General features: G+C 42.8%; 1 protein-coding gene across 2 annotated transcripts; it reads left to right on the forward strand.

The window, feature by feature from the left end:
* The first annotated feature begins 7,488 nt into the window (after positions 1-7,488).
* Positions 7,489-25,146, forward strand: LOC129813733 (SH3 domain-binding protein 2-like). Of its 2 annotated transcripts, none has more exons than XM_055866214.1 (13): positions 7,489-8,359; positions 12,962-13,101; positions 13,361-13,463; positions 17,067-17,184; positions 20,131-20,198; positions 20,476-20,561; positions 20,666-20,737; positions 20,997-21,681; positions 21,849-21,966; positions 23,434-23,489; positions 23,700-23,775; positions 24,111-24,170; positions 24,303-25,146. In XM_055866214.1, the coding sequence occupies exons 1-13, from the start codon at positions 8,277-8,279 to the stop codon at positions 24,438-24,440; spliced, it is 1,803 nt and encodes a 600-aa protein (XP_055722189.1). In that variant the 5' UTR covers positions 7,489-8,276; the 3' UTR covers positions 24,441-25,146. The 2 variants fall into 2 exon arrangements, with proteins under 2 accessions (XP_055722189.1, XP_055722181.1); XM_055866206.1 differs by having other exon boundaries at positions 7,494-8,359; positions 21,846-21,966.
* Positions 25,147-26,171: the final 1,025 nt, after the last annotated feature.

Here is a 26,171-nt window from a genome sequence, read left to right on the forward strand (position 1 = left end):
TGATTGGCCCAGGTCTGCAACACCTGGGCCTCATTGACCTAAAGAGCTACCTGCTTAGTTAAAGTGGAGCTCCCAGCTCACTTTTTGACTGCTGGGAGTACAGGGCTTAGCATGTCTGTTGAGGAAGTTTAAAGGAGATTTTGGCTTGGAAAAGTTGAACATTTTTGCAAGTTGGGTAATTGCATATGGGAGGAGATTTGGAGCGAAAAGAGAGGAGGTTGGAAAGACTAAGGGAGGCAGAGGATAGGTTTTTAATCTGTTGAAGCTAGCAATAACAAGGGACAGAGTATGTTGAGGAACATTGGTGTCAAGTTCAAACAGAGTGAGCTGGATGCAAGTTCGAGTTCTTGAGGTGAAATGGAAGGGTTAGAAGGCGTTGAGCTCGGAATCCGAGCATTGCATTGATGGACATGGTAATGACAAAGACATTTTTTGGTCCAGTGGGAGTGAAATTTTGAAGGGGATGTAACCAGGCCTTTTGGCTGATCCATGGGTGGTTTCAGGTTGGGTGGAAAAGATGGTAGGTGCTGTTGAGGCGGTGAAGGTAACCCGAATTGAACTTGTGCTGTTTGTTTCTTCATATCAGAAGGTACACGCGCTCTGTGCGACGCAACTTGGGGAAAGTGCTTTGCGCTTAGTTACAGGGCACCATTTTAAAAAGCGTGATCTCTGGGTTAGCGTTTAAGTGTGGAGCAATTTAAGTTGAATATTCCTAGTGTTTGTGACGCTCGCCATTTGGTGTGACTTTACACTTTTTATCTGACAAAGTAATGTTAGGATATGAGTTATGCTGTTAGAGCGTTTGTGCCAAATACACTGGTGTTATAGGTTTTGTGCAGTGGTGTGTAGTACTTTAAAGTATTTTTACTTAAGTAGTTTTTGGGGGTATCTGTACTTTACATATTTTGTGCAACTTTTACTTCACTACATTCCTAAAGAAAACAATTTACTCTTTACTCCATACATTTTCCCTGACACCCAAGTCCTCGTTACATTTGGAATGTTTAGCAGGACAAGAAAATGGTCCAATTCACACTTATCAAGAGAACATCCCTGGTCGTCGCTTCTGCTCTGGTGGACTCACTAAACACAAATTCTTCGGTTGTAAATGATGGTGTGTCGCTGGCTATCCCGTAAATAAAATTGTAAAAAACACATTGTGCTGTCTGGTTTGCTTAATATATGGAATTTGAAGTGATTGTTACTTTTGATACTTGATGTATTTCATTTTAAATATACTTTAGACTTTTACTCGTTTTACTGGGTGACTCACTTTTACTTGAGTCATTTTCTATTAAAGTATCTTTGTTTACTCAACTATGACAATTGGGTGCTTTTTCCACCACCGGTGTCATATTTATGGGCATGTAGGAGGGAGATTCCAAGATGTGGATAGTGTGAAGGAGGACATGGGACAAAGGAATGTGTAGTTGGGGAAAGAAAAAAATATATAGTGTCAACTGTAGGGGTGCCCATGCATGTTACTGGGAATTGGCGGTGTGCGATTTGAGTGGCAGGTTAAGGTGGTCGGAGTAATGCAGATGTGGTATGAGGGTGGGTGAGGGATTGAGAGGATCCATGTGAGTAGATCTGTCCCAGAACAGAGGGATAGGCTAATGAATATACTGTATGTTTCAGTAAGGTTGGCTTTGTAGTGTTCATAGCAATGGTTATGAACTGTACTGCAGAGATGGAAAATATATGTTGTGGTGGCAGCTGCAGTAGGGTACGAGATTTGACTTCAGAAGAGTTACAGGGTGTGTTGAGTGGTAGTGTCCTGTCCTCTCAGGTCGTTGGCCTGGGGTAAGACCGGATAGGGTTAAAGTAGTGGAATAAGGTGGTGGGTATTAATTAGTATAGGGTTAGTCGGAAGGGTAATTAAAAATGTTATTTTTCCCATTTCCCCTTTTTCCATTTTGTGTCACAAAGTGTAATGGATTTATACTATAGTTTAGTTTGGGGCGGTATTGCAACATAATGGATGCCAACCACTGTTAAACTCCACCGAAGAAGACGACTTCTGGACTGCTGCTGAAGGATTAAGTGTTATGTATGGTACGACGTGCGCACACCCAAGCAAAGCAGGCAGTCACCAGGCAACAAAGAGCAATAAAACAGCGCTTTGACAAGGCACACACAGTGAAGAAGCAGATCATCCAAGTGTCAGACTGGGTCCGAGCCCGTCGGCCTCAGTGGTCAACAAAATGGCCTCATTCTGGTTGGACCCCTTGCATGTCAGTCGACAACTGGGACCCGCCAACTTTTTGCTGAGCAATGGATCGCACTGGCACGCCAGCCGCATCAGGAAAGTCACTGCCCCTCATGGAATATAAATGCCCACTCCGTTCTCACGGGCCAGTACAACATGGACATACAGGCCAGAGACATGATAGACCTCCTCCACCACTACCACCTGTGGCCCAGCCTCTGTGAGCTCCCCAAGGGCCAGAGCCACAAGCGGTGGCAGCTGAAGATCGGGATATGAGGGCACAGACTTGCCCTGCTCATCTGGAGGACTACCTAACCTCCTTTTGTACTTAGGTTCCGTTAGGTGTTTTAGCCCAGGGTTTCCAAAACTCAGATCTCTTCCCTTTTACCACATTTTTAGACATTACAGCCTTATTCTAAATGATTAATAAAAAATAAAAAATCTTAATCAATCTACACACAATACCCCATTAAAAATGATGGGGTATTGTGTGTAGATTGATGAGGGAAAACAACTATTTAATTACTTTCAGAATAAGGGTGTAACATAACAAAATGTGGAAAAAGTCAAGGGGTCTGAATACTTTCCAAATGCAATGTATGGTACCAGTCCATGGTTTTGGAAAGGGAGGGGTGGGGGGGTGTTATGTATGGGATGTGCTGTACTTCGTACTGTACGTTATGGACAGTGTGCTGCTTTACGTACGAATGGGTGATCAGAATGAATGGTGCATGTAATTACATTTCAGAGTTATGTACAATGTGAAACCGGGCAGATTTGCGTTCTCCTACAGTAGGACTACCGCCGAACTGCTGCCGCCACAGCCTCAACCTTCACCGGGATCACGTCACACCCAGCCGCCGATTACCTTGCAGCCAGAGATGGACCAAACATGTGTGGTTGAATACGTCTGTTCAGAATGGCTCCCTGCTCATGCATGTTTTCCTCTCCCCCTTCTGTCGCCTGCCCTGGACCGGACCACGGGCTGGGTGCCACAGACGTAAAAAATATATATATTTCACGTTTATTTATTTAACTAGGCAAGTACACGCTTGATGACAACGGACGACGAGGAGCGACTGCCAAATGATTCTCGACAAAAGGAGGAACCAACGGCAGATGAGCAACCGACAAAGGGTGGTGGCAGTGGCTATCTTGGACAATCCTCCAGCAGCATGGATATTATCGCTGGGATTGAGTTTGGTTTGTGATTGTGTACACCTGAGATTTTTGAAGTAAAAACCGCTAAACTTTTAAGCCTTGTCTGTGCGGTGGCCTTGGATCTAGAACATGAACTAAAGAGCAATGCAAGTTACTTTCTCTTCCTACCTGACACTGAAGAAGAAACATTTTGATAAGTATTTTGTGTGTGTAGATTGTCTTCCATTATGTTCTTGCTTCCTTATTTCAGTGGCATTTCTGTTTCCCAACTCTCCCCAGTGAGACTTTCAATGTGTCTTGGAGGGCGTGGATGATTGGCTTGTGTGGTTTGATTGTCAGGGGGTGTAAAAAGCCACCAGGAGAAGTCAGTCAGTGATACACAAACTACACTAGGACGCATCGGCTGTTAGAGACAACACAACCTGGAAGTTGCCCAACTGACAAGGTAGTCCAAGTAGTTCCTCTCAGGTCTGTCTGGTGACGTGATGCACATTAATCTGTTTTCCATGCTAGTACTCTGCCTGTTCTGTTCTAGCAGGAGTCACCATGGTGTCTCACCCTCTTTCACTTTCACTAGCAGCTTTCTCTCAGCGTTGTCTCAGACGACTACTAAAAGCAAATGGGGGAGATAGTAACAGCAAAGCTACTGCCATATACATTGGGTGTCATAAGTATTCACCCCTTGATTTTTGATCACATTTTGTTGCTCCAAAGTGGGATTGAAATGAATTTAACTGTGATTATTGCACACCTGGATTCTGCAATATTTGCCTATTATTCTTTTCAAAATTCTTTAAGCTCTGTCAAGGTGTTGAGGATCATGGCTAGACAGCAATCTAAGTCTTGACATAGATTTTCAAGCAGATTTAAGTCAAAACTGTAACTTGGCCACTCTGGAAATTAGCTGTCTTCTTGGTAAGCAACTCCGGTGTAGATTTGGCCTTGTGTTGTAGGTTCTTTTAATTCCTCTCCCAGTGTCTGGTGTAAAGCAGACTGAATCAGGTTTTCCTCTAGGATTTTGCCTGTGCTTGGTGTATCTTTTTATTCTGAAAAACTCCCCAGGCTTTGCCGACGTCAAGCATACCCATACCATGATGCAGCCACCACCATGCTTGAAAATACGGAGGCAGTTACTCAGTGAAGTGTTGTGTTGGATTTGCCCCAAATATAAGGCTTTGCATTTAGGCCAAAATGTTTACTTAAGTGCCTTGTTGCATACAGAATGCATGTTTTGGAATATTTTTATTCTGTATATTTCTATAATTTTTTTTCACTCTGTCATTTAGGTTATTATTGTGGAGTAACTACAATGTTGTTGATCCATCCTCAGTTAATTCTCTTCACAGCCATTGAACTCTGTAGCTGTTTTAAAATCACCAATGACCTCATGGTGACATCCCTGAGCAGTTTCCTTCCTGTCCTGCAACTCAGTTCAGAAGGATGACTGTCTTTGTGGTGTCTGTGTGGTTTAGTACATCATCCACAGCATCATTATTAGTTTGACTATGCTTAAAGAGATATTCATTGTCTGATTTGTCATTGTTACCCATCTACCAATACTGCCCTTCTTTGGGGCTTTTGAAAGCTGCCTTAGTTAGCGAGGTAACTTTGGTCAACTCTGAGTTCAACTCGGGATAACCGGTCATAAGAAAGGGACTGACCTTTTAGACAGATACATTTCTATGGCAACGAATCCTTCAGAACTAACCTGTTCCGGGACAGACAAACTTACAGCTAACTCCACATACCCTGAATGAAATGACTGGGCCGTGAGTTGAGGACCAATAAAATCAGATTCCAAATATTGCGTCATCATCCCCTTCATTTGAAGAAGACGACTTATTAAATATTTTATTAATCAAATGTTTTCTTTTGTTAAAAAATTGTAATGTAAAAATATATCACACACTTATTAATGACAGAATGCATTTTAAACTTCACACAATGTAACACTTCTGCTGAATTTGCAAGATAACTTTTCTTTCATTTCGATTTCGGCAAAAATTAAAATGTGGCACTGACTCGCCCATGGATTGATGTTTCAGCATTGTCTCAATGAAGAGTCAGTGTACGCACAGTTACACAGCTGCTAGAGTTAGCAGCGGTCAGATTAGCAATATCCACCGTCATAGTAGGGATGAAGCATGACCTGGAATGTGAAGTTAACTGAAGTTGGTTAGCTTTAGAAACCCTTGAGTAGATCTAGCTTGCTTTGCAGGATACCCCTCAGGTCTTTGTAGTTGAATCTGTGCTTGAAATTCAAAACTGAGGGACCTTAACAGATTTTGTATGTATGGGGGACAGAGGAAGGGGTAGTCATTCAAAATGGACAGTCAGTCCATGTCACTTATGTGATTTGTTAAGCTAAATGTTACTCCTGAACTAGATTAGGCTTGCCTAAACAAAAGGCTTGAATACTTTTGCAACAACTATATTTTAGTTATTACATTTTTATTAATTTGTTAACTTTTGTAGAATTTTCTTTTCACTTTGACATTAGAGTATTTTGTGTAGCTCAATAACAAAAAAATCACAACTAAATCCATTTCAATCACACTTTGTCGCACAAATACTTATGATACCCACTGTATGGGGACAGCTGACTGGGGGGTCTTTCTGTTGTTCAGGTTGCATTGAGTTTTGATTGGACTAGGACATTTTTTAAATTCTTTTTTAGGAATTCAGTCGAGGTCTCAACTTACTGTTGAGAGTTGGAATAGTAGAATTCACAAGATACCATTTTTTAATTTGATTGTGCATCAGCAGTTTTTCTCTTATCAGTCACTGACAGCCAATGTCAGCAATTATTTTTTAGATTGGTAAATTTGTCTAGCCAGCTTTCTAAACTTGTAGTAATCATGGTGGAATTACCAACCCGGGGGCCCCCATTGATTTTGTTAGTCACTCTCACTTAGATATCTTATAAAACAAACTGCAAACATTTCTCTCCACCCTATGGCAAAATGTGTAGGATTGCAGGAAATTAGCTTTAAAACTGATTTTTTTTCTCTCTGCCCCATGTCCAAACGAGTAGAACTGCATGAAATAATTCATAAAATTTCCAAATCTTCTCTTCGAACCATGGTAAAATGTGTTGAATTGCATCCATCTTGCTTTATAAAAGTACAACATTTTCTCTACGCCCCATTGCAAAATATGTAGAATTGCAGGAAATTCTCTAAAAAGTATGTTTTTAAATCTCCGCTGTGAAGGTAGCCCCCTCCCCAAATGTTTTTACTTAGGGCCCCCAAAGGGCTAGGGCCGGCTCTGATTGCATGTGTGCGTATGCAGACCCGCAAGCCACTGCGGCCCCTCATGATGAGTTCAGATATTTTGTGGCCCCCACCCCATCAAAGTTGCCCATCCCTGACTTAGCTAGGCTATATCTTATTTAATATGAAAAAAGTCCATAGATAACATGAGTCCATAAAGTATTTTACCACTCCAATGACTTTGATACTGTATCAAATTAGATAATTGACTTCAAAGGTCATAGTTGTTTGTGGAGTTTAGTGACAAAAGAACGACCACACCAAATTATCTTGATTGTATAATAATAATAAATAATAATACATTTTGTTTACGCCTTTCAAGATACCAAAGGACACTTACAGAGTAAGAAACAGAATAAAAAGTAACAAACTTAAACATTACATTTCTAAAAGCAAAGTACAACACAAAAAGGACCATGGCACCCACATTTTCTTTTTAATAGCTTAATTACAGTATAGGCCTATCAGAGCTTTTGATTTTGAATCTAATGTATCCAAATGTGGAGCACTTATCTACATTTTAAGAGAAGTTGATGCTGTGCGTATTTCTCTTCAATGGCGCATGAAGTTTGGACTAAATTATATTTAGTAAATGATGTAAAAACATGGGCGTGACAAGTTGTTTCAAGTGTTCTGGCTTGTGTACATACTTAGCCTTCAAGTTGTAAATGGGAGGGTACCAGTGTACTTGATGGTTCTAAATAAGTGCAGGAAGTGGCCTTGTGTTCACTGCAAATCATTGATGTTAAGAAGAGAGAGCAGTTTACTTCTGCAGGACTCAATGGGTAAGCACAATATTCATGTCAAATAAACATAATTTAGCTGCTGATAGTGTTAATAGTCTGTTTAATGGATAGATCTATTGACAGGGTTTTTCCTTGTGCTGTATATTTCAAATCTGTGAATTGTTATTGTTTAATACTCATGGATCACTTATGAGAGGCCACGCTAATACCATAAGCTAACCTCCTGTGCTACCAGCTACGTCCTTTAGCAGGCTTTGATATTTGGTCTACACATAGGATGTTGATCAAAGGACACTAGAAAGTAAGAAAGTCGTTTGTGTTATTAATGTGTAATAACCATTTTTTATGTATTACACATGGTTGATATACTGTATTACTCTCAGATGCACGTGATTTGGATGCACATTGTAGAATACAGAATACATGTAGAATGTAGAATGCATGGTGTTCTGCCTATAGGTCATAGTGGCACTCTCGGGATATTTGTCCGTGACGGTGTGACCCCTTTCATTGTTCCATGGTGCTGGGGGGTGGAAAGTCCCTCCAACAGCCAGCACACTGTCTGTGGCCCTGTGGGCTGAGAGGCTGAATGTATGAGGGCGTCGTCCAATCAGCCGCTCCGCCTCAGAGAGCAGGAAGTAGCTTCTCAGTCACGTCAGCCAATGTGGATAGTGGGCCCCGAGACGAGGCCCTCCGGAAATGTGCCGCTGGGTCTCAGCATTCAGGCAGCGCCTCAGACAGACAGCCCCACCAGGCTCTACCAGGAGTATCTATCTATTTATCAGTACAGTAGCACACTCTGTCTGTCTGTCCCTGTCTTCTGTACGTCCGTCTGTCTGCTCAACCTGTCGGAAATAACATGGTAGCGAGGACTGCCTTGCACCACCCATGGCTGTGTCAGTAAGAAAAAAGAAGTTGTTTGTCCTTGGGAGCAAGCCCAGCGTGAGAATGTGTTGGGAACGGGATTTCATGTAAGTGTGAGGCATAAGACTTTCCTACTTTCCTACTTACTCAGTTTTTGTATATTTGGTGATGCAGTGAAAGAGAAAGACTTGAAGTCAGGTGCCAGTGAGATCATTCATGACAAGTAGCCCTACCAGTGTGGAAGAGGATGGCTATCATGGTTTCAACTGTCAATCTTTCTCACCAATGACTGTATGATGGTCAACAAACACTGATATGTCATCAATTTAACTGCTGGACAGCTTATTTTATTGGGAGTTATAGAGCAAAGGTGTTTGCAACTGTTTAAATACAGTAATATTGAAAATCCTGTTTACAGGAAACAAATTTGCGCTCAAGGGCACTCCCATTCGTGAACACACACTTTTACTTGATCACTGTGTTACTCTCTGATTGTGATTAACATATTCAGAAAAGTAAAAGGGACGCATCCCCTAAACTAAAGCTCTCAGTCCGGAATCTATACTAAAGCTCTTAGTCCTAAATCTAAACTAAAGCTCTTAGTCCTGAATCTAATCTAAAGCTCTTAGTCCTGAATCTCTAATGAGAGGAGCTGGTGCTTGTTTTGTCATGTTGCTGCTTTTCTACAGTATTTATTATTCTGGGCATGCACTGCCTCCCTCTTTCTTTCCTCATATTATTAAACTGTGTGGAGTCCTGTCTGCTTCCTGTAGAGAGGCCATGCTCATATTAGGAGACAGGAAGTGATGCGGGGGAAAGCCAAGCTCCCCCAAAAAGCAGAATGAGGTTGTTGCTGCTACAGGGTGGCCTACCATGAGTGAATGCTGAAAGAAATGTACATATTATGTTTAGTCGGAAACTTTGTTGACCAGGGGAACAGAAACCTATTCACCTGTGAATTCTTTTTTTTTTTAAATGCCCAGTGTTGTCAATGTAATTGTCCTTTGTTTTATATATATTTCCACGCTATGAGGTTGAAATAATACTGTGAAAATGTGAAAATGATGATAATGCCCTTTTAGTGTAAGAACTGTTTTGAAAAGACCGCCTGAACGTTCAACCTGTTTTGGTGGGATGGAATTTCAGGCCTGCCTGGTGTCCTCACCAATAAGAAAGAGTTCCAAACCTCTCTGCCAATAACAGCAATTTTTTTTAGTTTCCCCCTCCCCACTCAGAACATTCCCAGACAGTCCTAGCAATATTATTGTTTCTATTTTAGTTTCTTTTTGACCATTTTATTTGAAAACAATCACAGTAAAGTACTTAATAGTTACCCAGAAATAATTTGATATTGAGCTAAAAACAGCTTCATTGGACCTTTTAGAACAGAAACTCATCATGTCCCCTACATGGCCTTGCTTACTCCACTTCCTCTGTGTAGAAAGCCTACACCTTTAGACTGTCCAACAGCTGTGAGTGTTGTACACCTGTGAGACTATGCTCATCAACGTTCTTCCGACTGTGGTGGAACCAGCTGCTATTAGTTTTTTCACTAACAGCAGACATCTGCAAAACAAGAGATATAATCATGAGGTTGAACTTGGCAATATTGTGATGGGAAATGTATGTCAAAGGTCATGACACAGTTAATGATACTGATCTTTCGTCGCTGTCCCTGTTATGCTGAGAAGTCATTCAGAGAATGTGTTTTCCCAACACCTTTGTGGTTGTTTCCATTTTAATGTGTAGAACAGGAAGGAAGGAGTAGTGTAAAGTCTACCAAGCACTCTCATGAAAAGGGCAAAATCATAGTTGCATGGGTGAGAGCACACTGTGAATCGTTCACACTATATTTTTGAAAAACAGTTTCATTTAGTTTCTCCTCTAGAAACATGGGTTGTGTTGAGTAGTTTGCCGGTAGATTGTTCCAGGCAGCAGTAGGAAGTAGGTGTGAATAATTATCTGGTATTTTATACTTGCCACTCCTGTTTACATCTGAGTTCCTAGCAAGAAGGAGTTCTCTTATCCTAATTAGCATCTCTGTCTCACTAAGCAGTGAGGTTAGAGAGTTCAGAACCCACATGTTTGTGCTGAAAAGCACTTCTTACATTCAAGGTGACTGTGGATTTGGACCCTATAAAGGGATACTTAGAGATTTTTCCCAGAGTCAGATGAACTTGTCGATACTATTTTTATGTATCTGTGTCCAGTATGAAGGAAGTCAAAGGTAGTTTTGCGAGCCAATGCTTACTAGCGTTAGCGCATTGACTGGGAGTCTATGGGTATCTGCTAGCATGCTAAAGTATCCCTTTAATCAAGTTTGTTTTGTTGATTATTACTGACGACTAATACATCTGAAATATTGTAATACGCCATAGCTCTGATAATGCATTTCTCTCACTTACTATATATAAGATACGGTTAACTGCAATGAGTTAGGTGTAATGGAAATTATTCTTCACACAAAGAGACCATTCTGTTAATGCAGTCCTCCATTGTTAATCACAGAGTAAAGTTCCTAATTTAATCTCTCTTTCCCCTTTACAACCACAAGTATCCAACACCAAAAATAGCCAGAACATGCAGTTAGGTTGGTGGAATGAATCTGTCCGTAGGTCCCACACCCTGCCTGCCTTTTGAACAGCGGTTATCGCTTCCCAGCGGAAACAACACAAACATCAAAAGGTGGCTGCAGGACAGATAAATGCTGCCGTTGTCCTTTCAAGTCCCCTTGTAGCAGAGGCCACAAACCGGTCAGAAATGACCAAGCCACCCAGCTGAGTCCACCCAACTGAGTCCACCCAACTGAGTCCACCCAGCTGAGTCCACCCAACTGAGTCCACCCAACTGAGTCCACCCAACTGAGTCCACCCAGCTGAGTCCACCCAACTGAGTCCACCCAACTGAGTCCACCCAACTGAGTCCACCCAGCTGAGTCCACCCAACTGAGTCCACCCAGCTGAGTCCACCCAACTGAGTCCACCCAACTGAGTCCACCCAACTGAGTCCACCCAGCTGAGTCCACCCAACTGAGTCCACCCAACTGAGTCCACCCAACTGAGTCCACCCAACTGAGTCCACCCAGCTGAGTCCACCCAACTGAGTCCACCCAGCTGAGTCCACCCAGCTGAGTCCATCCAACTGAGTCCACCCAACTGAGTCCACCCAACTGAGTCCACCCAGCTGAGTCCTCCCAGCTGAGTCCACCCAACTGAGTCCACCCAACTGAGTCCACCCAACTGAGTCCACTCAACTGAGTCCACCCAACTGAGTCCACCCAGCTGAGTCCACCCAGCTGAGTCCACCCAACTGAGTCCACCCAACTGAGTCCACCCAACTGAGTCCACCCAGCTGAGTCCACCCAGCTGAGTCCACCCAACTGAGTCCACCCAACTGAGTCCAACGTCAATCTGCTTGCCTCGTCACAGTTCAATTTAGATGCTTAAGATACGTTGCATAAACACATTTAAACATGAAAGCAGTTGCAGAAATATTTCATGCTTTTCTTCCCCTCCTAATCCACGAATCAGACTAAACTACATTCCTGCATCCTTATTGAATCTCCCTGCCTGACTGTTTCCTCCTGTAGAGAGTTAAATTACCGATGACTGACTCTGGGGAGAGATGCAGATTACCCCTGACTGACTCTGGGGAGAGATGCAGATTCCCCATGCCTCATTTCCATCCTTATCTAACAGTCAGATCTTGCGCCCCTCAACGGAAGCCCCTCTCCCCTCCTCTGGTGCTCCCTTCCTAGTATATTTGTCCTTGTGGGTCTGGAGGCTGCTGGTTTCCTTGTACTCCCTCCCAGAAGGCAGGCAGCCATCGTCAGGGCAAGGAAAGGCAAGGCAGGCACAGTGGGCGGCAAGACAGGAAGCCCACAACACAGGGTGCAATCAACAGCTCTGAAAGGGCATGAGGCACATTCCAGGGGAAACGTCCAGTTTCCTGTCCGCTTGTCCGGTTCAGGGTCAAGATTTGAGACTGCAGGTTTTCCGGCTGTATTAGGGTTTTAGAGATTTAGAGGAGAGTGTGGTTTGTGTCTCTCTGAGTCTGCCTTAGCGCGTCCTCTCTCTGTCTCAGTCTGATTTAGAAGTTAGCAGAGTCAGAGTGGTGTGGTTCTCTCATTGGGTTTATTCATGGATCTCCTCAGGGAGAGCTCAGCAGTTCAGACCCTCAGGAGACGAATGAGCAGGAGGTAAGCTGCTGATGGGGCACGTTTCCCAGGCATTATGAGGGTTTAGATTGGGTGGCAGACCTATTGGCTGGGGTGCTTGTTTCTTTGTTTCTATATCTATGTAGAATTGATGTGGTGTCATTGTTGATGGAACTTAATGAGGACAAATTGCAGTGAAATGTTTGCTGTCTTGTGAGTTTGAAGCGGAGAGAAAGTTGATGTGTCAGGATATGTAAGATGTTTCTAGGACTGAGCCGTTATGAGATGTTTATTTTATTATGTTGATATGGTCTGAATCCTCAAGTCTTCAAGTGCTTCTTGCTCATGATGTGTTGCTGTTTTTGTACAATCAGATTCAGAGTTCACTGTGGTCTTATTGAACGATGCAGCTGCTGAGAGAATAATTTAGCGTTGCATCTCAGAAATGTCAAGTTAAATAAACATATACGAACCCATACATTCAGCCCACTGCCAGCTCTGTGATATGTACTGTGGTGTATGATGTGTTATTTCTCCCTCCTTTTACGCTCAGAAACATGACTTCAGCAGAGATCTCCTGGCCCATCCCCATGAGGGCCATCGGGGCCCAGAACCTGCTCACCATGCCAGGAGGTGTGTGCCACTCTGGTTATGTGCACAAGAAAGGAGGGAGCCAGTTCAGCCTTATGAAGTGTGAGTAGCCCTACAGTACATAACATTACATACATGCATACATACATTACATGGCTCATTAATGTTTACTGTACCAAGAGATTCTGACAAAGGTCTGAGATGAGTGGCACTGCATACTTTCATCTCAACACAACGTTTATTTCACCAGTCCTGGAGCAGGGTTGGAGATTCATCAAATTAGGAAGAACATATTTGCTTTTATGCCTGGCTTATTTGTGAGACCTTTCTTTGTGTTTTCTTTCCTTCTGCAATCTTACAGGGCCTCTTCGCTACTTAATCATCCACAAGGGATGTGTGTATTACTTCAAGAGCAGCACCAGTCCTGCACCGCAAGGAGCTTTCTCTCTCAATGGCTACAACAGGTCAGTGTTCACTATTGTGTCCTTCTTTTTGCACAGAAGTACATAAATTTGAATAGGCTTCGGACAAAACATGTTGGCATTCTCACGTAGGCCTACATATGATTATTAATTCATGTTTAAATACAGCTGGGATTGTCAGTTGCAATCAGTTTGTTATGATGAGAAATCCTGATCAGATGAGAAAGTCTGCTGACAATGAAAGCATTTCTCAATGTGCTGTTCTTTCCCACCTGGACAAAAGGAACACCTACGTGAGAATGCTGTTCATTGACTATAGCTCACCATTCAATATCATAGTGCCCTCCATGCTCATCACTAAGCGAAGGACCCTGGGACTGAACACCTCCCTCTGCAACTGGATCCTGGACTTCATGACAGGCCGGCACCCCAGGTGGTGAGGGTAAGCAACAACACATCCGCAACGCTGACCCTCAACACGGGGGCCCCTCATGGGTGCGTGCTTAGTCCGCACCTGTACTCCCTGTTTACCCTTTGACTGCGTGGCTACGCACGACTTCAACACCATCATTAAGTTTGCAGAGAACACAACGGTGGTAGGCCTGATCACCGACAACAATGAGACAGCCTATAGGGAGGAGGTCAGAGACTTGGCAGTGGTGTCAGGACAACAACCTGTCCCTCAAAGTCAGCAAGACAAAGGAGCTGATCGTGAACTAGAGGCCGAGCACATACCCATTCACATCGACAGGGCTGTAGTGGAGCGGGCCGAGAGCTTCAAGTTCCTCGGTGTCCACATCACTAAGGTCCTATCATGGTCCAAACACACCAGCACAGTCGTGAAGAGGGCACGACAACATCTCTTCCCCCTCTGGAGGCTGAAAAGATTTGTCATGGGTCCTCAGATCCTACAAAGGTTCTACAGCTGCACCATTGAGAGGATCTTGACTGGCTGCATCAATGCTTGGTGTGGAAACTGCTTGGCATCAGACCTCAAGGCGCTACAGAGGCGCTACAGACCTCAAGGCGCTACATCACTGGGGCCGAGCTCCCTGCAATCCAGGACCTCTATACCAGGCGGTGTCAGAGGAAGAACCTAAGAATTTTAAAAGACTCCAGCCACCCAGGTCATAGAATGGAGCACCAAGTCTGGGACCAAAATGTTCCTGAACAGCTTCTACCCCCAAGCCATAAGACTGCTGAACAGTTAATCACATGGTTACCCTGAGTATTTGCATTGCCCCCCTTTTTATTTGTACTGACTCTGTTGCACCGGCTCTATGCACACTTACTGGACTCTACCCACATACTTACTGGACTCTACCCACATACTTACTGGACTCTACCCACATACTCACTGGACTCTACCCACACACTCACTGGACTCTACCCACACACTCACTGGACTCTACCCACACACTCACTGGACTCTACCCACACACTCACTGGACTCTACCCACACACTCACTGGACTCTACCCACACACTCACTGGACTCTACCCACACACACACTGGACTCTACCCACACACACACACTGGGCTCTACCCACACACTCAATGGACTCTACCCACACACTCACTGGACTCTACCCACACACTCACTGGACTCTACCCACACACACACGGCACTACCCACACACTCATTGGACTCTACCCACACACTCATTGGACTCTACCCACACACTCATTGGACTCTACCCACACAATCATTGGACTCTACCCCCACACTCATTGGACTCTACCCACACACTCACTGGACTCTGCCCACACACTCATTGGACTCTACCCCCACACTCATTGGACTCTACCCACACACTCATTGGACTCTACCCATACACTCACTGGACTCTACCCACACACTCATTGGACTCTACCCACACACTCACTGGACTCTACCCACACACTCACTGGACTCTACCCACACACTCACTGGACTCTACCCACACACACACGGCACTACCCACACACTCATTGGACTCTATCCGCACACTCACTGGACTCTACCCACACACTCATTGGACTCTACCCCCACACACACAAAACACACAAACACTCATTGGACTCTACCCCCACACACACAAAACACACAAACACGTGTATATTGACGCCACACACACAGTCACAACATAGACACTTTCAAACTCTTTCACAGTCTTCACATACGCTTCTGCTGCTCTGTTTACTATCTATCCTAATTGCCTGGTCACCCCTACCTACATGCACATATGACCTAAAATATCTCAACTACCTCGTACCCCTGCACATTGACTCGGTACCAGTACTCCTTGTATATAGTCTTGTTATTGTTATTTTATTGTGTTACTATTTATTTTTCTGATTTTTGGGGGGACAACTTTTCTTGTTTGAAAAGGGCTCATAAGCATTTTTTATGCTAAAGTCTACACCTGTTGTATTCGTTTCATGTGACAAATACAATTTGATTTGATTTTTAGTGTTGATGTGCCACTTCCTGCTGAATGAGATCATCTCTATAAAGCTTTTAGAGGTTTTGCTTACAATTACCAAACACTCGTCATATCGTCATGTCAATTCATACATCAGGTCACAAGCCAATAATGGAGACGGCAATGTTCTACCATCTCTTTTCCATATTTGTTTGACATTTGTAAAGTTAAAGTGGCTATTGAAGTAGGCTCTATCATACCCTGTGGTGTTTTCATTGAGTTCCTCCCTCTAATGAGTCCTTCCCTATAGAGGTATGCTGCAATTCCATGGTGGTAACTGTGTAACTGTGTAATTACATGTCTGGAGTCTCCTCTCCCTGCTGAGGCTGAGTATAAATAGAGTGTTAATACAGCTGTGCAGCTCTAGCACACTGAAACATGGCCAGGCCTATTCAGCTCTAGCACACTGAAACATGGCCAGGCCTATTCAGCTCTAGCACACTGAAACATGGCCAGGCCTATTCAGCTCACACAGCATACTGTATGTGACAAAGGAGGCATGATATGTTATGACAGCAATAATGTGATGAAAACGGTAATACATTAATAAACCAATGACACAGTTGCCAGATGGTTTCACTGACAAAATGTGAAATTGGATTGGTCAGAGTGAGGGGGCTTGTACTTTATGTATATAACCTGAGTGTACAAAACATTAAGAACACCTTTCTAATATTGAGTTGCAGCAGCCCCCCCCCCCCCACTCCGATGCGTCCCACAGTTGTCAAGTTTGCTGGATGTCCTTTGGGTGGTGGACCATTTGTTTATACACAAGGGAAACTATTGAAGGTGAAGAATGGAGCAGCGTTGCAGTTCTTAACACAAACAGGCTGGCACCTACTACCATACCTCATTCAAAGGCACTTCAATCTTTTGTCTTGCCCATTCACTCTCTGAACGGCACACTTACTCGATCCATGTCTCAGTTGTCTCAAGGCTTAAGAAACCTTTAACATGTATCTTCCCCTTCATCTACACTGATTTGAAATGGATTTAACAAGTGACATCAATAAGAGATCATAGCTTTCACCTGGATTCACCTGGTCAGTCTGTCATGGAAAGAGCAGGTGTTCTTAAGGTTTTGTACACTCAGTGTATACTGTATTTGTTTCATAAATGTAAGCTACTTATGTAGTGTTCTTTAATGTGTGGTTTCAGTTTCTATTCCTCTCGTTGGCAGGGTGATGAGGGCAGCAGAAGAGACCACCTCCAGTAATGTGTTTCCCTTCAAAATTGTCCACTTCAGTAAGAAGCACCGTACCTGGTACTTCTCAGCAGCCAGTGAGGATGAGAGAAGGGTGAGTATCGATTTATATATATATATATATAGATAGATAGATAGATAGATAGATAGATAGATAGATAGATAGATAGATAGATAGATAGATAGATAGATAGATATGTGTGTGTACCACCAGTCAAAAGTTTGGACGCACCAACTTATTTATTTGTATTATTTTCTACATTGTAGACTAATAGCGAAGACATCAAAACTATGAAATAACACATGGAATCATGTAGTAACCAAAAAAGTGTTAAACAAATCAAAATATATTTTATATTTGAGATTCTTCAAAGTAGCCACCCTTTGCCTTGATGACAGCTTTCACATGTCACGATCGTCAATGGGAGGACCAAAATGCAGCGTGTGGAAAGTACATCTTCTTTATTTAAGAAGGAAGACGAAAACAAAACGAACACTATACAAACTAAACAAAACAACAAAACAGACGACCGTGAAGCTATTCAAACATAAGTGCTGACACTAAACACTTAGACATAGACAATTACCCACAAATGCATGATGCCCATGGCTGCCTTAAATATGGCTCCCAATCAGAGACAAATGAAAGACATCTGTATCTGATTGAGAACCACTCAGGCAACCATAGACATACCTAGACACATTCACTCAACCATAGACATACCTAGAAACATTCACTCAACACAAACTCATACACTACACCCAACACCCCCTTTACCATATAACCACCCGAAACGACAAAACACAAACATTCCCCATGTCACACCCTGACCTAACTAAAATAATAAAGAAAACAAAGAATACAAAGGCCAGGGCGTGACATCACACTCTTGGCATTCTCTCAACCAGCTTCACGAGGTAGTCACCTGGAATGCATTTAAATTAACAGGTGTGCCTTATTAAAAGTTCATTTGTGGAATTTCTTTCCTTCTTAATGCTTTGGAGCCAATCAGTTGTGTTGTGACAAGGTAGGGGTGGTATACAGAAGATAGCCAAGTCCATATTATGTCAAGAACAGCTCAAATAAGCAACGAGAAACAACATCATTACTTTAAGACATGAAGGTCAGTCAATCTGGAAAATGTCAAGAACTTTGAAAGTTTCTTCAAGTGCAGTCGCAAAAACCATCAAGCACTATGATGAAACTGGCTATCATGAGGACCGCCACAAGAAAGGAAGACCCAGAGTTACCTCTGCTGCAGAGGATAAGTTCATTAGAGTTAACTGCACCTCTGATTGCAGCCCAAATAAATACTTCACAGAGTTCAAGTATCAGGCACATCTCAACATCAACTGTTCAGAGGAGACTGCGTGAATCAGGCCTTCATGGTCGAATTGCTGCAAAGAAACCACTACTAAAGGACACCAATAAGAAGAAGAGACTTGGCCCAAAGAACACGAGCAATGGACAATGGAAATCTGTCCTATGGTCTGATGAGTCCAAATTTGAATTTGTTGGTTACAACTGCCATGTACTTTGAAGATTCTCAAATCTAAAATATACGTTTTTTTTGCTTTCTACATGATTCCATATGTGTTATTTCATAGTTTTGATGTCTTCACTATTATTCTACAATCTAGAAAATAGTAAAAATTAGACTTAAAACCCTTGAATGAGTAGGTGTGTCCAAACGTTTGACTGGTACTGTGTCTGTATATATATATATATATATGTGTGTGTGTGTGTATATATATGTATGTATATGTATATATGTATATATACACTACTCAAAAAAATAAAGGGAACACTTAAACAACACAATGTAACTCCAAGTCAATCACACTTCTGTGAAATCAAACTGTCCACTTAGGAAGCAACACTGATTTACAATAAATTTCACATGCTGTTGGCAAATGGAATAGACAAAAGGTGGAAATTATAGGCAATTAGCAAGACACCCCCAAAAAAGGAGTGATTCTGCAGGTGGTGACCACAGACCACTTCTCAGTTCCTATGCTTCCTGGCTGATGTTTTGGTCACTTTTGAATGCTGGCGGTGCTCTCACTCTAGTGGTAGCATGAGACGGAGTCTACAACCCACACAAGTGGCTCAGGTAGTGCAGTTCATCCAGGATGGCACATCAATGCGAGCTGTGGAAAAAAGGTTTGCTGTGTCTGTCAGCGTAGTGTCCAGAGCATGGAGGCGCTACCAGGAGACAGGCCAGTACATCAGGAGACGTGGAGGAGGCCGTAGGAGGGCAACAACCCAGCGGCAGGACCGCTACCTCCGCCTTTGTGCAAGGAGGTGCACTGCCAGAGCCCTGCAAAATGACCTCCAGCAGGCCATCAGTGGTAGCGTTCTCCTGGCATTCGCCAAACACAGATTTGTCCGTCGGACTGCCAGATGGTGAAGCGTGAGTCATCACTATATATATTCCATGGCTGCTCGGCCATGGAAACCCATTTCATGAAGCTCCCGAATAACAATTGTGCTGACGCTGCTTCCAGAGGCAGTTTGGAACTTGGTAGTGAGTGTTGCAACCGAGGACAGGCGAGTTTTACGCGCTACGCACTTCAGCACTCGTCCCGTTCTGTGAGCTTGTGTGGCCTACCACTCTGCGGCTGAGCTATTCTTGTTTCCACTTCACAATAACAGCACTTACAGTTGACCGGGGGGCAGCTCTAGCAGTTCAGAAATGAGATGAGCTGAGTTGGCATCCTATGATGGTGCCACATTGAAAGTCACTGAGCTCTTCAGTAAGGCCATTCTACTGTCAATGTTTGTCTATGGAGATTGCATGGCTGTGTGCTCGATTTTATACACCGTTCAGCAACTGATCTGGCTGAAATAGCCGAATCCGCTCATTTGAAGAGGTGTCCACATACTTTTGATTATATAGTGTATATATACATAGTGAAATGTATGCACTCACTACTTACTGTAAGTTGCTCTGGATAAGAGCATCTGTGAAATGAATCAAATGTCAAATGTAAATGTATTAATCACAATGTAATACTGATTATTTTTGTCTACTGAAAGAAATGGATGCGAAATCTGCGGAAAGAAATTGATCACTACAATGACAGAAGGGATTCACATGTTCCAAGGTAAGTCAACACAACCCTTCCTTCACACAATCATATCATCTGTGGTTACTTCCTTTTTCTGATAAATAGTAGACAGTTTGGCTGCATGCTCTGATTGACTTTCTGAGCCTGTAGGTTTTATCTTCTAGATTAATATACAGTGTAAGCTCTTGCTGTGTTATAACAAGTATGCATGGGAGTCAGTGAATACATGATTAGTGAATTTATTAAATACAAGGTGATTAATGTAGTCCTCCCTTTGTCCTTAGTAGACAATAACAATACTCTGTTGCCATAGTGACTCCGAATCTGATGCAGACAGCTTCTATGGATCGATCGAGCGCCCCATGGACATAACCCATACCACAGATGACCCAGAAGGCAGTAAGACATACTACTCACTTCTGAAGCAATATGGCTCAGTTTCACAACACTTGTTTCATACAATTAACTCTGTGCACTAACAATGATGTCATTTTCATGTCTAGATTACATGTTAGAGGATGAAGACGACGATGAGGATGACTATGAAAAACCAGATAGCCCACCAACACCTACAGGTAGACCTACAGAATAGTAAATGTCTTTGAGTTTGATGCTGTCTTTGATGTGGCTGGTGCTATAACTGTGATAAACTGCGCTTGATGGGATTGGCATGTCATCACAATTCAAATTAATGGCCCCATCTTTTATGGCTAAATGATAACTATGCTGAAATCATTTTGAATCCAATCGTTTTGTAGGTGATTTACTGTATTACAAATGCACATTTTCCATTTTTTTTCTGTCTCTGACTATCGTATTATGCTGCTATTGAAGGAAGGCCAACCGTTCCACCACCATCCTACCCACCTCCTCCAGTCCCATGCCAGTTCAGACAAGAGTCCATGTCAGGATTCTGCAAAGGTCTCCCCCCTCCCGTACTCGGCCCCATCAGGAGCCCCACCAGCCCCCTTCCAAAGAAACCGCCAGCGCCCTTAGCTCCACCCAAGCTCGGTGAGGTCAGCCACAACCACCATGGACACAAGGACATCCCAAATAAGGCCCCCCCTCAACCTCCTCCCACCCACCTCAAGCCTAGCCCAGAGAGGAGTGCATGGAGTGCTAAGAGCCCGATCCCCCCTCCCCCTCCCATGGCCAACCTAAAGAAGCAGGCGATGATGGGGCAGATGTCAATCTCCACCATAGCTGGGCGGAAACATAAAGACAGGATGCCCCCTGTTCCAGTGACCATGCAGTCTCCCGCGACCCTGATCATCTGCAGCGACCTGGAAAGGAAGATGGTGCTGCACTCCAGCCCTAGTCCACCGGGTTACCGTGGCAACAAACCCAGTCACATTCCGAGCATGCCAAACCACTGCCTCAGCTCCAGACCAGCTCCAGATCTCCCACCACAGGCCTTGCCAGCACTGAACCACACCAAGCCTGGACTGTACAAACCACCCCTGGTACCCAAACTTCCATGTCCTGCGGCCAAGCCTAAACCACCTGGAGGGTCAGCACAGTAAGTGTTTCCTTTCAGTATCCAACAGATACAGGTAATCCCTGTTTCCTTTCATAGAGGAAAACTTTACTTTTTGCTCTGTTGAACTATAGTTTGATTTCAAGATTGTTATATTTTACAACACACAAATACAGCACAGTTTAAAACACCATCTTTCTTCTCAGAAGATCTTCTCCAGATGGACAAAGCTTCCGGACCCCAGTGGACGAGGTGCCTGCCTGTTTAAGAAAGAGCAGGGATCCATCCAAGGACACTGACTATGACTCTGATGAAGACTATGAGAATGTAAGCACCCTCTATATTCTCATTTACATTTTTGCATTTAAGTCATTTGGTAGACGCTTTTAACCAGAACGACTAGGGTTAAGTGCATTGCTCAATGGCACAGACACATTTTTCACCCAGTCGTTTCGAACCAGCGACCTTTCAATTACTGGCCCAGCGCTCTGAACCGCTAGACTACCTGCCACCCGTTCTCCATCGACTACAACTCTAGTTTACACAGGCTATGAGAAAAACACCTGCGTTATGTGGTGTGGTTTTGTGTATGTTGTTTTGTTGTCAAGTTTACTCAGTTTACTCAATTCCATAGTCTCATTAAACACTATAGACTATAACACTATAGTACTATAGATTAGTCTCATTGATCAGTGTACTATAGATTAGTCTCATTGATCAGTGCACTATAGATTAGTCTCATTGATCAGTGCACTATAGATTAGTCTCATTGATCAGTGCACTATAGTCTCATTGATTAGTGCACTATAGATTAGTCTCATTGATCAGTGGACTACAGATTAGTCTCATGGATCAGTGGACTATAGATTAGTCTCATTGATCAGTGCACTATAGATTAGTCTCATTGATCATTAATCAGTGTACTACAGATTAGTCTCATTGATCAGTGGACTACAGATTAGTCTCATTGATCAGTGGACTACAGATTAGTCTCATTGATCAGTGGACTACAGATTAGTCTCATTGATCAATGCACTACAGATTAGTCTCATTGATCAGTGTACTACAGATTAGTCTCATTGATCAGTGGACTACAGATTAGTCTCATTGATCAGTGGACTACAGATTAGTCTCATTGATCAGTGGACTACAGATTAGTCTCATTGATCAGTGGACTATAGATTAGTCTCATTGATCAGTGCACTATAGATTAGTCTCATTGATCAGTGCACTATAGCTTAGTCTCATTGATCAGTGCACTATAGATTAGTCTCATTGATCAGTGGACTACAGATTAGTCTCATTGATCAGTGGACTACAGATTGGTCTCATTGATCAGTGTACTATAGATTATTCTCATTGATCATTAATCAGTGCACTACAGATTAGTCTCATTGATCATTGTACTACAGATTAGTCTCATTGATCAGTGGACTACAGATTAGTCTCATTGATCAGGGGACTATAGATTAGTCTCATTGATCATTGTACTACAGATTAGTCTCATTGATCCGTTTACTATAGATTAGCTCATTGATCAGTGCACTATAGATTAGTCTCATTGATCAGTGTACTATAGATTAGTCTCATTGATCATTGTACTACAGATTAGTCTCATTGATCAGTGCACTATAGATTAGTCTCATTGATCCGTTTACTATAGATTAGCTCATTGATCAGTGCACTATAGATTAGTCTCATTGATCAGTGTACTATAGAATAGTCTTGGCCTGCTGATGCAATTCTATCCTTCTAATGTGTTGTTGTTTTTTCACACGTTGTTTCTGACCTCAGATGCAATTACCAGATTCTGTATTCCTGGACACAACAGAAACAAGCAGTGTTGAAAAGTAAGACACACTTAATTATTTCTGTACTGAATTTTTGTTGATCACCCCTTGTTAATTTTTCTGTAATGGTCTTAAGTGCCCAATAGTGTTTAATCACAGTGTGCTCAACCACTTCCTGAAAATCAGGTCTCTGTTTTCTCATGAGAGAAGAGCAGAACACATGTCTGACTGCAGTCTGACTGATGTATTATTAATGTGCTTTAATTGCAGGTTATTTAAGGAAAGCTCCAGAACACCGCAGGATGGTCTCTACTGCTTCAGGAACTCAGGAACAAAAACATCAAAGGTACACCATGCATTTACATTTTAGTCATTTAGCAGTAGCTCTTATCCAGAGCGACTTGCTGTTAGTGCATTCATCTTAAGGTAGCTAGGTGGGACAGCTACATATCACAGGCATAGTGAATACACTTTCCTCAGTAATGTAGCTATCAGCAAAGTCCGGGGGGTTGTGGTGAGGAGGGGATTGTTTAGATAGTCTTTGAAGTGGCAGGGTTTCAGGTGCTTTTCACACCAACACATGCTGTGATTCATAAACAACTAGGGATTCACCACACATCACACAGTGATAATTGAAAGGAAACTGGTTTAGTGAATGTACATTTGTTCTCATTGAATCAGGTGCTGGTGGTGTGGGATGTGAGTGTGTGCAAGGCCAGAAACTACAGGCTCTTTGAGGAGGTCAGAACCCTTGTCTTTACCTTCTCTGTCTACCAGGTCGATTGTCTGACAAAATCAATATTACAACGGAGGATTCCAGTACTATCTCTGTCTTGTTTGATGTTAATTTCATTGTGTTTGTTTATGGTTTAGGACTCCCGGCTGTTCCTGGAGTTAGAGATGACATTTTCCTCCCTGTCAGCCCTAGTGGAGCACTACCATAGCCACCCACTACCCAATCACGGCTCTCTGTGTCTGCAGAAGCCATATGGTTACATCGTGCCAAGGTGACCTTGCCAAGACCCCGTCCTGAGGTTACGGCCTCATCTGCTCATATGAAGTCTCTCCTCTTTGGCATCTACCATGGTTCTGCCACTGTAATGAACTACAGTAGAAACTTACTATGGCTGAAACACAACCACAGTGCCCACTGTAAAGCAAGGCAGATTGTTGCATCTCTGTAACCGAGCCTGAGTAAATGTTGGAGCAGTTCTGGTGAATATCCTGGCATGGGCAGAGCTGCAACGAGTGCAGATGGTTGCAGTTGTTGAAGAAAATATGGCATCTGTGACAATGAGGGCAATGAGCTGGAGTGGAGTGCCACAGGTTTACAGAACACAGTTGTATTGTGTGAGGACTACTGCAGGACTAGTGCTGTAAAGGTCTGTCATTACACTTGATAGCAGCAGGCAGGTGAACTGCTGTTGTGTTGTGAAGAATACATGTTGGAGCAAGCAAATGTTAAGATTTGTGGGTTAAATGCACATGAATGTCAGAATATTAAGCACTGCTTTTGTATCATGCATTGAGGACCAACTTATTCTACAAATCAAGTTGATGAAACATATCATATTATCTTCAGAAAAAATGTATTATTCCAACCACAATGCAAACGCTCTACCTCTGTACCTCCCTATTTACTATTTTACCTCCCTATTTACTGTTTTACCTCTCTGTCTCTCCTCTCCTCTCCTCTCCTCTCCTCTCCTCTCCTCTCCTCTCCTCTCCTCTCCTCTCCTCTCCTCTCCTCTCCTCTCCTCTCCTCTCCTCTCCTCTCCTCTCCTCTCCTCTCCTCTCCTCTCCTCTCCTCTCCTCTCCTCTCCTTTCCTCTCCTCTCCCCTCCCCTCCCTCCCTCCCTCCAAGTCTTACATTATGATAACTGTGACATATGATGCACAAAACCAGTGCTATCTATGATCATGTAATCACACTTTAAATGAAACTGCCCACACGTGTAGTATTGCACTGTATAGAATTGTATGTATTGTAAAAATATTTTTGTAAAGTTGTAAATATATTATTTCTGATTATAAGAAAAATATTTTATCATGGATAACTGGATAACAGCAGAAGGCAGATACATATTCCATTGGGTGGCGCTGTTTGGTGACGCACCATTTAACCATGCCCATGCAATAGTCTGAGTGTGACTGAATTTATGTTGAAGATGCACTATGTTAAATATCTTTACCATAACCAAAAATATTGTATTTTAAGCTGGTGTACAAAACCAAAAGTAAAAGATGCAAAAATGGAACTTAAGAACGGGAAGCATAGAAATAGTGCACATAGAACAGCTTTACCGCTTCTTAGGCTTGCTTTCAATGAGAATGAAAGATCTATGACTCTCATGTCTATGTGAATTTGGTCAGTCACCCAAAAAGTTACATATTGTAGGTTTAAGTCACAGAAAATAATGAACTGAAATGACATCCACATAATTACAATCAGACTTTTTTCAGTAGAGAGTATTTTAGGTGAAATCATGGCTACTATATATTTCTATGTTGTAATCTTGCCTCATCTGTGTGTTATTCTCCAGCCCCGAGGACAAGTGTAACAGAATCACACACTGGACACTCACTGATAGTGATGGGCAGACATTAGCTCAGATAAAATCTAAATCCACAATTTTTCACCCTCATTTTCATTATCTCCAGCACAATAGCAGTGTCTACACGTGAAAACGGTGCATTTCTACGTTTTTTAGAAAAAAATATATAAAGTTAACAAGTTCTCACT

This window comes from Salvelinus fontinalis, chromosome 2 (genome assembly GCF_029448725.1).
Source record: "Salvelinus fontinalis isolate EN_2023a chromosome 2, ASM2944872v1, whole genome shotgun sequence".
NCBI lineage: Eukaryota > Metazoa > Chordata > Actinopteri > Salmoniformes > Salmonidae > Salvelinus > Salvelinus fontinalis.